Source organism: Chiloscyllium plagiosum, chromosome 13 (assembly GCF_004010195.1).
Source record: "Chiloscyllium plagiosum isolate BGI_BamShark_2017 chromosome 13, ASM401019v2, whole genome shotgun sequence".
In the NCBI taxonomy this organism is placed as follows: domain Eukaryota; kingdom Metazoa; phylum Chordata; class Chondrichthyes; order Orectolobiformes; family Hemiscylliidae; genus Chiloscyllium; species Chiloscyllium plagiosum.
The window spans coordinates 63,862,957-63,878,316 of NC_057722.1; the positions used below are offsets into that span (position 1 = coordinate 63,862,957).

The 15,360-nt window shown below is 41.5% G+C and overlaps 1 protein-coding gene across 3 annotated transcripts in view; it reads right to left on the bottom strand.

Moving 5' to 3' along the window:
- The window catches only part of LOC122556140 (membrane-spanning 4-domains subfamily A member 15-like), a 47,566-nt gene that overhangs the window by 14,504 nt on the left and 17,702 nt on the right, over positions 1-15,360 (bottom strand). For all 3 annotated transcript variants that reach the window (XM_043702628.1, XM_043702627.1, XM_043702629.1), the window contains exons 2-3: positions 12,999-13,208; positions 3,277-3,405 (exon numbers count right to left, since the gene is read on the bottom strand). In XM_043702628.1, the coding sequence (XP_043558563.1) occupies positions 3,277-3,405; positions 12,999-13,193 (324 nt within the window). In that variant the 5' untranslated portion in view covers positions 13,194-13,208. The remainder of the gene's footprint in view (positions 1-3,276; positions 3,406-12,998; positions 13,209-15,360) is intronic.

Below are 15,360 nucleotides of genomic sequence, written 5' to 3' on the forward strand. Positions count from 1 at the left end.
CTATGGATTTTCCCATGCAACATGGACCAGTTCAAAATGGTGGATCACCACCAGCATCTCCAAGACAATTGAAGACAGGTAATGTAATCTGGCATTGCCCGCAATATCACATTCTAGGCTCAGTGGTTAGCACTGCTGTCTCACAGTGCCAGAGACCCGGGTTCAATTCCCGCCTCAGGCAACTATCTGTGTAGAGTTTGCACATTCTCCCTGTGTCTGCGTGGGTTTCCTCCGGGTGCTCGTGTTTCCTCCCACAGTCCAAAAATGTGCAGGTTAGGTGAATTGGCCATGCTAAATTGCCCGTAGTGTTAGGTGAAGGGGTAAATGTAGGGGAATGGGTCTGAGTGGGTTGCTCTTCGGAGGGTCGGTGTGGACTTGTTGGGCCGAGGGGCCTGCTTCCACACTGTAAGTAATCTATTAACAACTAAAACAGAAAAGAACCCAGAAAAATCTTAGCTTCTCTTCTGCTGGGAGTTGAAAACCGTCATAAACACTGTACTATAACCCCACCTAAGGTCAGGTAATTTGTTATAGTTACAGGATAGAGTTTTGTGGAAAATCAGGAGTTGAAATTTGTGACATTTCATTTCCTGATTGTAACCAATGGGTAATTTGTCTCTTTTTAAAATATATTTGATGAGCTACAGGTACCTGTCTTGCCTCACAAAATTTCATTTCAAGGAGCTTTAGACAACTTTAGCTCGGCCATACTTGGAATATTGTGTATATTTATGATCACCACAGTAACAGAAAGATGTGGATGCTTTGGAAAGGGTACAGGCAAGGTTTACCAGGATGTTTCCTGGTATGAAGAAAGGTTGGGTAGACTAAGATTGTTTTCAGTGGAATGCAGAAGGTAGAGGAGTGACCTGATAGAAGTTGATACGATTGTGAATGGCACGGATAGAGTGGAAAGTATGAGGCTTTTTCCTCAGGGTGGAGGGGTCGATTACGAGGGGAACATAGGCTCAAGATGCAGAGCAGGATGGGTGGGGTGGGGGCGGTCAGGTGGATAATGTTTAAAAGAGATGTGCAAGGCAAGTTTTTCACTCAAAGGGTGGTGAGTACCTGGACCATGCTGCTAGTGGAGGTGGTAGAATCAGACACAATAACAGCATTCAAGAAACACCTGGACAAATACATGAATAGGAAGGGAATACAGCGATACAGATCCTGTAAGTGAAGACAGTTTTAGTATGAAAGGGCAAAATGTGTGAGTGCAGACTTGGTGGGTTGATAGGCTTGTTTCTGCGCTGCATTGTTCTTTGTTTTTTTGAGTTTGCCGTGTCGGTAAAGGGTACAGAGATAAACCTTGGGTGCCGTGAAGTCGTTTGGCAGTGTGTTGTATTACACTAGAAAATCAAGCCCTACTATTCCTGGAGTTGTCAAGAAAGTTAAAGGTTTCTAAAAGTACACAAAATTCTGCAGTAGGTATGTCTTTTAGATCTAGGTTGACAACTAGGTATCTGAACTTAACAAGAGTTACTAGTTATTACAAATAATAAACAGCCATGAACAATCAACATATGATTACTAGTTAAAATGCTAACCCTGTTATTAAAACCTCCCTTCTACACACATACACAGACAGACACAAAAAGTTTGGTGTCATGCATGGAAGAAAAGATTGGGAAAGCAGTTCGATGGTTCCTGTCCACAGGTTTCACTGAGATGATCTTTTAGACTTTTAGGAATTGCTGTTCCTCAATGTTATTTTCACTTGCTTGGGGGAGATGCAGAGTGATTTGTTCACACTTGTACAGTCTCTGACATATTGCTTAAAAGGCAGACCTTACAGTAACTGATGGGGGAGAATAAACTGCCTTTCATCAGTTTGGAGATATTTGTCACTGCAGGAAAAAGACAACTCCCTCTTTTCCAGATTGTTCAATGACAAACGCTTACACCCAAAAAAGAACAAAGAACAGTGGAGATCTGAATCAAAAATGGGAAGCGATTGGAGCAACTCAGCAGGTCTTGCAGCATCTGTGGTGAGGTGCTCCCAGATGTGCTGTGTTTCTTGAACATTTTCTGTTATGTGATAGCCTACCACATCATTGTTGGCAGGCAGAAGGCTTTTGATGTTGACAACATGTCACTATGCCACAGACGAATCAGTTACTTGTTGCCAGCTGAAACTTTGTTCATACAAAGGCTTGGCTGCAGCTTGTCTGCAACTCAACATTAACCATTACTCCTTGAACAAGCAGCTGTGTAAACAACACTTACAATGAGCATCAGGGAACTTGCTTTTAAAAAGTAGTGATCTTTTCCACAATCATTAGTATGCCAACAGTGCTTTCCTCATTTGACTCCACCATTAAAAACAAAGACAAAAAATGTTTTTTACAGATGGTTAAAAGACCAAAGTCGGTAGCATGCAACAATTGTCTTTGAAAATGTTCTTGGAGCCTATGGGAGCACTGCAGCTTCAATTGATTCTATAGCCACATTCTTATTAGCATCCTATTTTCGAGGATGCATCTATAACAGACCCACCTGAGAGGAACAGAATGCTCAAGTAAATCTAAATAGGCAAATGACAGGATCAAAACCATCTCATTGGCATAAACGAGGAATACACAGTCTGACTTGGAGATTGAATGCATAGGGCATTCTGTCTGGAATATGTACCAATACACAATTGTTGTCAGATACACTTAAAGAGCTGGTAGCTATAATCTTAATGTAGAACAATAGCGCACCACCAGAGACCCAGGTTCAATTCCCACCTCAGGCAACTGTCTGTGTGGAGTTTGCACATTCTCCCCGTGTATGCATGGGTTTCCTCCGGGTGCTCTGGTTTCCTCCCACAGTCCAAAAATGTGCAGGTTAGGTGAATTCGCCATGCTAAATTGCCTGTAGTGTTAGGTGAAGGGGTAAATGTGGGGGAATGGGTCTGGGTGGGTTGCTCTTTTGAGGGTCGGTGTGGACTTGTTGGGCCGAAGGGCCTCTTTCCACACTGTAGGTAATCTAATCTAATCTAATCTAATCTAATAGAAATGTTTCAACACAGAAAGAGTTTGCTATTTCTCTACTGGCTGAGTTGCCACTCATTTTAATTCCACTTATCAGTACCTGGTCCAGAGTCATGGACATTACAACATCTCAGATGTGGATGCAGGTTCCTTTTAAATGACTTGAGTGTTTCTACCTCAGCAACCAAACTGAGCAGAGAATTCTAGACACCCACAAACCTCAAGATGAAATTATTTTTCCTCATGTCCCCTCTAATCCTTCTACCTTTACATTCTTGTATTCACCGTTAATACTTACTAGAGCTCCAGTCCACCAGGGTGTGCCAAATATTAGGGAAAACAAACTGAGCCAAAGTCGACGTGACCTCTTGCTGACCTTTACAATTCCAATGATAATGACAATTAGACCCGTCATAATCTCCGTTATCTGAAAACACCAGAAAATTGTGTTAAAATGTTCGAAAAAAAGTTTCAGCTTGCTTCTGTGATGTAAAATTTACACTGAAAATCAATGCCCTATGCATAGCAAAGGCTCAATTTTAACCTCTAATGATTTCTACCCTGTGAAGTTTACCCAATGAATACTACCTTGAATTCTTGAATTTGAAGTGGCAGTTTTATTTCGGATTTTTTGTAGATAAAGGAAAAACGATCAAAACAGAAGAATTCAATTAAATCTGCTCCTTATTTTTATTATTAATATAATGTCAATACTGTGGCACATCCAGAATTATATTTGGAATATGTAGGTGAAACATATCTTTTGAAAGAAAGATACTTAGTTTGTTTTATGTTACTGTGGCATTTTATTATTTGTGTGGTGTACATGAGTTGCGGTCTGTGAGGGATGACAATGCTGCCATGATTCTGATAAAAAGACTGCATTGGTAATTAAGCCCCACTATTTCATGAATCATCACAAATGAATAATAATCATTTCCATCAATCAGATGATTAATTTAACTGACTTTGACTACTATTTAAGATAAAAGAAACTTACACTAACTTTCATCTATAAGCATCAAAACAAGACTACATTTATTGTAAACAATCTTACCCTTAATAAGTGGCAAAATAAATTATTAGTGACTCATTTTCAAACATAGAATATACCCACTTTATATCCCAATATATGATGTGGAGGAGCTGGTGCTGGACTGGGATGGACAAAGTTAAAAATCACACAACACCAGGTTATAGTCCAACAAGTTTATTTGGAAGCACCAGCTTTGGGGACACTGCTCCTTCATCAGGTAGCTGTGGAGTAGGATCATAAGACACAGAATTTATAGTAAAAGATTTTGTGTCTTATAATCCTGCGCCACAGTTACCTGATGAAGGAGCAGTGCTCTGAAAGCTAGCACTTCCAAATAAACTTGTTGGACTGTAATCTGGTATTGTGTGATTTTTAATTTAATCCCAATATACACACATTTTTTCACAAATAAGATAGGACACCACAGAATATTTATTTGACAGAAATACCATAGATGGAAAACATGGGCAAAAATGTTCAAATTCTATGGATCAAGAGTTCAAACAACAAGATTTGAAATTAGGTGATTTTCTCACATCTTTTGTTTCTGGAAATAATCCCACATTGTTGGTGGTGAAGGTTTGCTTTTCAGACGCGAGGTCTGTGACCAGCAGTATGCCACAATGATCAACGCTGGGTCCACTGCTTTTCATCATTTATATAAATGATTCAGATATGAATACAGGAGGTATGGTGAGTAAATTTGCAGATGACACTAGAACATAGAAGAGTACAGCGCAGTCCAGGCCATTTGGCCCTCATGTTGTGCTGACTTTTAATCTTACTCTACGATCAAACTAACTTAAATTCCCTTCATTTTACTATCATCCATGTGCCTATCCAAGAGTCGCTTAAATGTCCCTAATGTATCTGAGTTGAGAGTGTAGTGCTGGAAAAGCACAGCAGGTCAGGCAGCATCCGAGGAGCAGGAAAATCGATGTTTCGGGCATAAGCCCTTCATCAGGGCTGTGCTTTTCCAGCACTACACTCTCGACTCTGATCTCCAGCATCTGCAGTCCTCACTTTCTCCTAATATATCTGACTCTATTACCACTGCTGGCAGTGCATTCCACATTTGCCACCCTCCAATCATCTGGTACTACTCCAGTGGACAGTGAGGATGCAAAGATCATCAACAATCTCTTCCCTCACTTCCTGTAGTAACCTTGGGTATATCCGTCTGGCCCAGGGGACTGATCTATCCTCATGTTTTTCAAACTTTCCAGCACATCCTCCTTCTTAACATCATCCTGTTCAAGCGTTTCAGCCTGTTTCAAGTCCCTCTCACTTGTGAATACTGAAGCAAAGTATTCATTAAGGATCTGCCCTACCGTCTCTGACTCTAGGCACAAGTGTCATCCACTATCCCTGATCAGCTCTATCCTCACTCTGGCCATCCTCTTGCTCCTCAAATAAGTGTAGAATGCATTGGGGATTTCCTTAATCCCACCCACCAAGGCTTCTTCATGCCTCCTTCTAGCTCTTCTAAGTCCATTCTTCAGTTCCTTCCTGGCTGTCTTGTAACCCTATAGAGCCTTGTCTGATCCTTGCTTCCTCAACATTAAAAAAACATCTTTCTTCCTCTTGACTAGATGTTCCACATCCCTAGTCATCCAAGGTTCCTTCACCCTCCCATCCCTTCCTTGCCTCAGTGGGACAAGCCTATCCAGCACTCACAAGAGCTCCTTAAACAATCTCCACATTTCTGCCGTGCATTTCCGAGAATATCTGCTCCCAACTTATGCTCCTCAGTCCCTGCCTAACAGCATTATAATTCCCCCTCTACCAATTGAATACTTTCCCATACCATCTGCTCCTATCCCTCTCCATGAGTTTAGTAAAGGTCAGGGAGTTGTGATCACTATCACCAAAATGCTGTCCCACTGAGAGACCTGACAACTGACCTGGTTCATTGCCAAGCACCAAATCCAATATGACCTCCCCTCCAGTCAGCCTATGTACATATTGAGTCAGGAATCCTTCCTGGACACACCTGACAAATCATGTCCATCCAAACTATTTGCACTAAGGAGGTTCAAATCAATATTAGGGAAGTTGAAGTCACTCATGACAACAAACCTGTTACTTTTTCATCTTTCCAAAGTCTGCCTCCCAATCTGCTCCTCCGTGTTTCTGTTGATATTGGGGTTAGGGTGGGGTCTATAGAAAACTCTCAATAAAGTAATTGCTTCTTTCCTGTTTCTGATTTCCACCCATTGTGACTCAGTAGACAAACCCTCCTCAATTTTGCAGCTGTTATACTATCCCTGATTGGCAATGCCACTCCCCCACCTCTTTTACCTCCCTCCCTATTCCTTTTCAAGCATTTAAATCCCGGAGAGTCCACCAACCATTCTTGCCCATTCTGTCATATCTAAGTCTCCGTCATGGCCACAACAGCACAGCTCCAAGTACTGATTCATGCTCTAAGTTCATCCCCCTTATTCCTGACACATTTTGTGTTAAAGTAGACACACTTCAACCCATCACACTGACTGCAACTTTGCCCTAAGAACTTTGCATCAGTGTTTACTATGGAGAAGGACATGGAAGATGCAGAATGTCAGGAAATAGATGGTGACATCCTGAAAAGTGACCATATTGCAGAGGAGGAGGTACTGGATGTCTTGAAATGCATAAAGTTATTTAAATCCCTAGGACCTGATCAGGTGTACCCTAGAACTTTGTGGGAAGTGAGGGAAGTGAGTACAAGGCTCCTTGCTGAGATATCTGTATCATTGATAGTCACAGGTGAGGTGCTGGAAGACTGGAGGTTGGCTAACATGGTGCCACAAATTAAGAAAAGTGGTAAGGCCAAGCCATGGAACTATAGACAGGTCAGCCTGACGTCAGTGGTGTGCATGTTGTTGGAGGGAATCCTGAGGATAGGATCTACACGTATTTGGAAAGGCAAAAGCTGATTAGGGATAGTCAACATGGCTTTGTGCTTGGGAAATCTCACAAACTTGATTGAGTGTTTTGAAGAAGTAACAACGAGGATTTTAGAGGGTAGAGCAGTGGATGTGATCCATATGGATTTCAGTAAGGCGTTCGACAAGGTTCACATGGGAGACTGGTTAGCAAGAGTAGATCATAGGGAATACAGGAAGAACTAGCCATTGGATCAAAGGTAGAAGTCAGAGAGTGGTGGTGGAGGATTGCTTTTCAGACTGGAGACCTGTGACCAATAGAGTGCCACAAGGATGAGTGCTGGGTCCACTACGTTTCGTCATTTATATAAATGATTTAGATGTGAACATTAGAGGTACAGTTAGTAAACTTGCAGATGACACCAAAATTAGAGGTGTAATGGACAGCGAAGCAGGCTACTTCAGATTACAATGAGATCTTGATCAGATGGGCCAATGGGCTGAGGAGTGGCAGATGGAATTTAATTTAGATAGATGCAAGGTGCTGCATTTTGGAAAAGCAAATAAGAATAGGACCGTTACACTCAATGGTGAGGTCCTAGGGAGTGTTGCTGAACAAAGAGATCTTGGAGCGCAGGTTCATAGTTCCTTGAAAGTAGAGTCACATGTAGATAGAATAGTGAAAAAGGCATTTGGTATGCTTTCCTTTATTGGTCAGAGTATTCAGTACAGGAATTGGGAGGTCATGTTGCACTTGTACAGGATGTTGGTTCAGCCACTTGTGAAATATTGTGTGTATTTCAGGTCTCCTTCCTATCAGAAGGATGTTATGAAGGTTGAAAGGGTTCAGAAAAGATTTACAGGGAGGATATTGCAAGAGTTGGAGGATTTGAGCTATTGGGAGAGGTTGAATAGACTGGGGCTGTTTTCCCTGGAGCGTCAGATGCTGATGGGTGCTCTTATAGAGGTTTATAAAATCATGAGGGGTATGGATAGGATAAATAGACAAAATATTTTCCCTGGGGTGGGGGCGTCCAGAACTAGAGGGCATAGGTTAAGGGTGAGAGGGGAAAGATTTAAAAGGGACTTAAGGGCAGCTTTTTCATGCAGAGGGTGAAGCGTGTGTGGAATGAGCTGCTAGAGGAAGAGGTGGAGGCTGATACAATTGCAACACTTAAAAGGCATCTGGATTGGTATATGAATAGAAACGGATTAGAGGAATAGGGGCCAAGTGCTGGTAAATGGGACTAAAGTAGGTTGGAATATCTGGTTGGCATGGATGGGTTGGACCGAAGGTCTGTTTCTATGCTGTACATCTGTATGACTCTATAAACTGTTCATTCTTCCTCACAGACTCTTTGCATGCTGTATCTGCCTGTTTACCTGCTACTCGATCCTCTGATCTGTAGCTCCAGTTCACATCCCCTGCCAAATGAGTTTAAACCTCCCAAAGAGCTCTAGCAAATCTCCTGCCCAGAATATCGGTGCCCCTCCAGTTCAGGTGCAACTCATCCTCCTTGTACAGGTCCCACCTTCCCCAGATGGTATCCCAATGATCCACATATCCAAATCCCTCTCTCCTATACTAGCCCTGTTGCCACATGTTCATCTGCACTCACTGTCTCTTCCTAGCCTGAATAACCCATGGCACTGGTAGCAACCTAGAGATTACTATTCTGCTTTTCCTGCCTTTTAGCTTCCAACCTAACTTCCTATATTCACTTTTCAGGTCCTCATCCCTTTTCCTCAGCATGTCATTGGTACCAATGTGTACCATGACTTCTGGCTGCTCACCCATCCCCTTAAACTTCTGTAGACTCGATCCAGGACATCCCTGACTCTGGCACCCAGGAGACAACATAACATCCAGGAGTCTCATTCACACCCACAGAATGTCTTGTCTGCTCCTCTAACCTCCTATTGAATCTCCTATCATTATTGCTCTCCTATTCTCCCCCCACCCCCCACCCCCATTCCCTTCTGAGCAACAGAGGTAGGCTCAGTGCCAGAGGCCTAGCCACTGTGGCTTTCCCCTGGTAGGTTGTCCCTCCTAACAGTATCCAAAGCAGTATACTTATTATTGATGGGAACAGCCACAGGGGATCCTGCACAGTCTGCTTATTCCCTATTCCTCTCCTGACGGTCACCCAGCTACCTTTATCCTGTAACTTAGGTGTGACTACCTCCCTCTAACTCCTTTTGATTACCCCCTCAGCCTCCTGAATGATCCAAAGTTCATCCAGGTCCAGCTCCACTAACACAGGTGGCGTAATGGACAACCAAGAAGACTACCTCAGAGCACAATGGGACCTTAATCAGATGGGCTAATGGGCTGAGGAGTAGCAGATGGAGTTTAATTTAGATAAATGTGAAGTGTTACATTTGGTAATGCCATTCAGGTCAGGATTTATCCACTTAATGGTAAGGTCCTGAGGAGTGTTGCCGAACAAAGAGACCTTGGAGTGATGGTTCATAGTTCCTTGAAAATGGAGTCACAGGGAGATGGGGTAGTGAAGAAGGAGTTTGTTACGCTTGCCTTTATTGGTCACTGCATCAAATGTAAGAGTTAGGGGGTCATTTTGCAGCTGTACAGGACACTTTCAGAATACTGTGTGCAATTCTGGCCTCCCTGCTATGGAAAAGATGTTGTGAAACTTGAAAAGGTTTAGAAATGATTTCCAAGGATGTTGTCTAGGTTGGAGGGTTTGAGCTATTGGAAGAGAATGAATAGGCTAGGGCTGTTTTTCCCTGGAATAGGAGGCTGACAGATGACTTTATAGAAGTTTATAAAATCATAAGGGGCATGCATAGGGTGAATAGACAAGGTCTTTTCCCCATGGTAGGGGAATTCAAAACTAAAGGTTTAAGGTGAGAGAGGAAAAATCTAAAAGGGACCTTTTTTCTGAGGAGCATGGGACGTGTATGGAATGAGCTGGCAGAGGAGTTGGTGGAGGCTGGTACAATTACAACATTTAAAGGCATCTGGATGGGTATATGAATAGGCAGGAGATAGAGGGCTATGGGCTACATTAATTCATGATATATGATTTGCATGGATGAGTTGGACCGAAAGGTCTGCTCCACACTGTACAACTCTATGACTCTACTGCCAACCTCAGCAATCCCAAATTTGGTAGTCGGTCAGTTGGACCTAGGTTTTTGTTTGCATTATATATTTTTATAGAGACTTAACTTTGCTTGCAGGCCTTCTAGAGTATCTGCTGTCATTGTTCTGTGACAAATGGCACCATATTTACAAACAGAGTTTGCTAAGCAGGTTTTTCTTAATCCAAAGACACCTGGGGTGTCAGTGTGTCTCACACAAGTATCAAATCCAGCTTCACACGAAGTTGCAGAACTTTGTATAACCAATAAGTGAATATGACAGAAAGCTATTTTTTCTTTGAGGTATAAAAACCAAGTAAGTTTGTTTGTTTTGAAACCAAAGTGACCAAATTTCTTCACTTCCGGTTTATATTTCCAAAGATTATGTTTGTAGAAATTACAAAATGTTCATCTGGAATTCATTAGATTCCTCATCATATTATTGCAAGGAAATGTGTGATATTCTTCAATAGATTTTCCTGATAATACTTCATCTGCAAGTAATAAGGATATGTTTGAATTCAGAAGCATGGAACTAAACAGCAACTGAAGAAGGCCATTCTGCCCAGCAAGCTCTATAAAAGGTATCCAATTATTCCAATCACCCAGTTATTCCACTCTACTTTGCCCATAACCATGCATATTTTTGTGTTGTCAAGTACAACATATATTGCCCTTTTGAAAACAGTTAACTCCACTATCTTTGAGATAGCACATTTCAAATGGTAACAAATCAAAATATAATTACAGTATATTGAAGTGAAAGAAATGAAACAAAAGACTGTGGATGCTGACTACCTGATATTAAAACAGAGAATGCTGGAAATACATATTGGATGCAGGAACATCCTGTGAAAGATCTCGGGATTTATCCGAGGATTCTCTGGGAAGCAAGGGAGGAGGCATTGGAGCCTTTGGCTTTGATCTTTGAGTCGTCATTGTTTACAGGTTTATTACCAGAGGACTGGAAGATTGCAAGTGTGGTGCCCTTGTTCAAGAAGAGCAGTAGAAATGACCCAGTGAGCTTTACATCTGTTGTAGGAAAAGTTTTCAAAAGGATTATAAGAGATAGGATTTATAATCATCTAGAAAGCAACAATTTGATTGTAGATAGTCAACATGGTTTTGTCAAGGTCAGATCATGTCTCACAAACCTCACTGAGGTTTTTGAGAAGGTGACCAAGCATGTAGATGAGAGTAGGGCAGTTGACGTGGTGTACATGAACTTCAGTAAAGCCTATGATGAGGTTCCACATGGTAGGCTGTTGGAGAAAATGCAGAGACATGGGATTGAGGGTGGTTTAGCAGTTTGGATTAGAAACTGGTTTTCTGTAAGAAGGCAGCGAGTGGTGGTTGATGGAAAATATTCAGCCTGGAGTCTGGTTACTAGTGGTGTGCCACAAGGATCTGTTTTGGGACCACTGCTGTTTATCATTTTTATAAATGACTTGGGCGCAGGCATAGGTGGATGGGTTAGTAAGTTTGCAGATGACACTAAAGTTGGTGGAGTAGTTGGCTGTGTGGAAGAATGTTACAGGTTGCAGGGGGACTTGGATAAATTGCAGAATTGGGCTGAGTGGTGCAAATGGAGTTCAATGCAGATAAATGTGATGTGATACACTTTGGGAAGAATAATAGGAAGCCAGATTACAATGGAAAGATTCTTGGTAGTGTGGTTGTGCAGAGCGATCTTGGAGTCTATGTACATAGAACCCTGAAAGTCGCCACCCAGGTTGATAGTGCTGTTAAGAAGGCATGCGGTGTGTTAGGTTTTATTGGTAGAGGGATTGAGTTCCGGAGCTGTAATGTCATGCTGCAACTATACAAAATGCTAGTGCAGAAACACGTGGAATATTGTGTACAGTTCTGGTCGCTCCATTACAGGCAGGATGTGGAAGCATTGGAAAGGTTGCAGAGGAGATTTATCAGGATGTTGCCTGGTCTGGAGGGAAGCTCTTATGAGGAAAGGCTGAGAGACTTGGGTTTGTTCTCATTGGAAAGAAGAAAGCTAAGAGGGGATTTGATAGAGACATACAAGATGATCAGAGGATTTAATAGGGTAGACAGTGAAAGTCTTTTTCCTAAGATGATGACGTCAGTTTGTACAAAGGGGCATAGCTACAAATTGAGGGGTGCTAGATTTAATTCAGATGTCAGAGCCAGGTTCTTTACTCAGAGAGTGGTTCAGGGCATGGAATGCCCTGCCTGCAAATGTAGTTAACTCAGCCATATTAGAGAGATTTAAACAATCCTTGGATAAGCACATGGATGATGATAGGATAGAGTTAGGAATGGGTTTAGATTATTTCACAGGTTGGTGCAACATCGAGGGCCAAAGGGCGTGTTCTGTGCTGTACTGTTCTATGAAAGAGATGTGTTGAATTTTTTTGGAGGAGTTTGAAGTTCCATTGTCCAGAGGTCCCCATTCAGGCACTGGTATTCGAGGTATTTTGCAGAAATTAGACGTTCAGATGATTTTTCTGGTGTCAAACCTTCCAGCCTTTGTTGTTAGCCGGTCTTCCATGTGCCAGTGTTTAATGAAAGGGTGCCAGGGTTTAATACAACAAAACCACTTTCTCAGCCATTTGAGGAAGCAGTTCAAACTCAATCACATTACCATGGGCCTGGAGTTACACGTAGGCCAACAAATAAGAATGGAAGATTTCCTTTTTGAAAGGGCATGAATTAACCAATTGGCTTTTAGGATCTTAATATTAACTTATTGAAACCATTACTGATTCCAGATATATCTAATTGGATCTTAATTCCTCAATGAGTGCAGTTGGATTTAAATTCCTGTTTCTAGACCATTAGTACAAGCCTCTGAATTGCTAGTCTTCTGTCATATTTAATACACTACCATTGGGTACTCTCTTGCAGTTATACCAAAGCAACACTACACAATCCATGTCCGTAACATTATAATTTGTTACATTACATCCTTGTGTTTCACAAAGCTGTTTTGGACTAAATTAAACAATATTTTCTGCTTTATAAAGTGGCACTTACACCCAGGGCTTTGAGCTTTCCTTTGAGCATTTGCTGCACACGAGACGTGTTTTCAGCATGTGCTGCACTTGTAATTTGGTTTAGTTGAACATTATCCACAAATTGCACCAATTGAGGGCCATTGGGCAGTGGCTGTGATGATGGAAGCTGGTTTGGCGCAAGACCATTTTGAACATTCTTTGACAAGTCAGCCATTTTCACAACAATCGTCTGAAAGATAAAGTAGAACAAATGTCTTTTTTCTGATTTGTAAACCAATCTTCCATTCTATTTCTCCACACATATTTGTTATCAACAATTGTAATGCTTATGTAATAATGTACTGTGTACACAATTGTGAATAAAACAAATGCTTCTTTTTATTTTAGAGTGGTGAGGGCCAAAAAAATGCTTTTGTCTGTCACAGGATTACAGTGGTGGACATGGTTATCAACTATGCATGTCAACAGAAACTTAATTGAGCAATATTTTGTTTCAGTATGAACAAGTTAGAACCTGAAAGAGATTATTAGCAGAATTAGAAGAATTAAGCAATTTCCTCAATAATCATCCTGAAGAAGGGCTTATACCCGAAACGTCGATTCTCCTGTTCCCTGGATGCTGCCTGACCTGCTGTGCTTTTCCAGCAACACATTTTCAGCTCTGATCTCCAGCATCAGCAGACCTCACTTTCTCCTCAATAATAATCACTGTATAATTAAATTAAAGTGACTACCATTAAGGAAAGCATTAATTTCTTAGACACCACTGTATTTAAATTGGTATAAGAAAATAATCCATAATTAGTTTAAATTGATTTTTTTTGAAAATAACTAATACACACTTCTACACACAAAGTACCATTATTCCTAAATATACCTTCCACATATGGAAGTTACAGCTCATGTTTTTACATTGCACGTGCACAAATCTGGTAGATTTTAGCAAGGCATTTACCACTGCTTCTACTGTAACTCACATTTAAAATTAGAGTTGTCATAATGTTTGGTATAATAGCATGCAGAGCATTTTCCCCAGATAGCAGCTACTGAACGTATACAGCTTTAAACTGGAGATTCCATATTCATCTCCAAGAAATTGATTACCTCAATGGTTTTGTTTTTCCTAACTCACAGTTAGTTGAATGTTTGTTTTGATCACAGGTTTAAAACTGTACTTTCTTCTTGTGTCTATGCTTGAATTTTCCCATGCCCGGGTTTGCGGCCTTGCAGGGTTTCTGGACGTTGGCAAATTTTGTTGTCCTTTATTCAGGCCATGTCTATGTTGCAGTAAACTCTGTCAACGTTGGAGTACTTTATCCAGAATGCATCCTGGCTGTCAGATCTGAGAGCCATCGGGGCATGGATGCATGGGTTATCACACCAGGACAATCAGACTTGCAACTTTGCAGCTTTGCAAGTTTGATCCAGAACAGATGCTTGATGGAGAGCATTTTAAGGTCATTGAGACAAGCAATGCTTCTTATCTTTTGAAGACATGGGCCTTAGTGATTAACAGATATGTACTAACTGGATCTGGCTACACCCACAATGCTGGTTGGAAGGTTATCCCAGGACTTTGACAAAGTGACTCTAAATGATTTAATTCCAAGTTAGAATGGTGTGTGGCTTGGAGAAATTGCAAATTATGCTTTTTCCATGTGTTTGCTGCCACTATCCTTCTGTATGGTAAAAATCATTGATTGAACGATGCTGTCAGAGGAGAGTTGTCTCCTGCTTTTCGTCTTGAAAATGGTACAAATTATAGCCATTATTCATTGGGGATGAAGACAATGAATGGGATGTTAATCAAATGGGCTGCTTTGTCCTGAATGGTGTCAAAAAGTTTACTGTTGTTGGAGTTAGATAAGGCAGTGCTATTTTTATCAGACCCTGGACCTTTGCTTTTGAATGATCGACGATCTGAGACGGGTACAGCTGAGAACAGAAGTGAGTCAAACAGTCAGGGGAGGCAGGGACAAGGTAGGACTAATAAATTAACTGCATTTATTTCAATGCAAGGGACCTAACAGGGAAGACAGATGAACTCAGGGCATGGTTAGGAACATGGGACTGGGATATCATAGCAATTACAGAAACATGGCTCAGGGATGGGCAGGACTGGGAGCTTAATGTTCCACGATACAAATGCTACAGGAAGGATAGAAAGGGAGGCAAGAGAGAAGGGGGAGTGGCATTTTTGATTAGGGATAGCATTACAGCTGTGCTGAGGGAGGATATTCGCGGAAATACATCCAGGGAAGGTATTTGGGTGGAACTGAGAAATAAGAAAGGGTTGATCACATTATTGGGATTGTATTATAGACCCCCCAATAGTCAGAGGGAAATTGAGAAACAAACTTGTAAGGAGATCTCAGCTATCT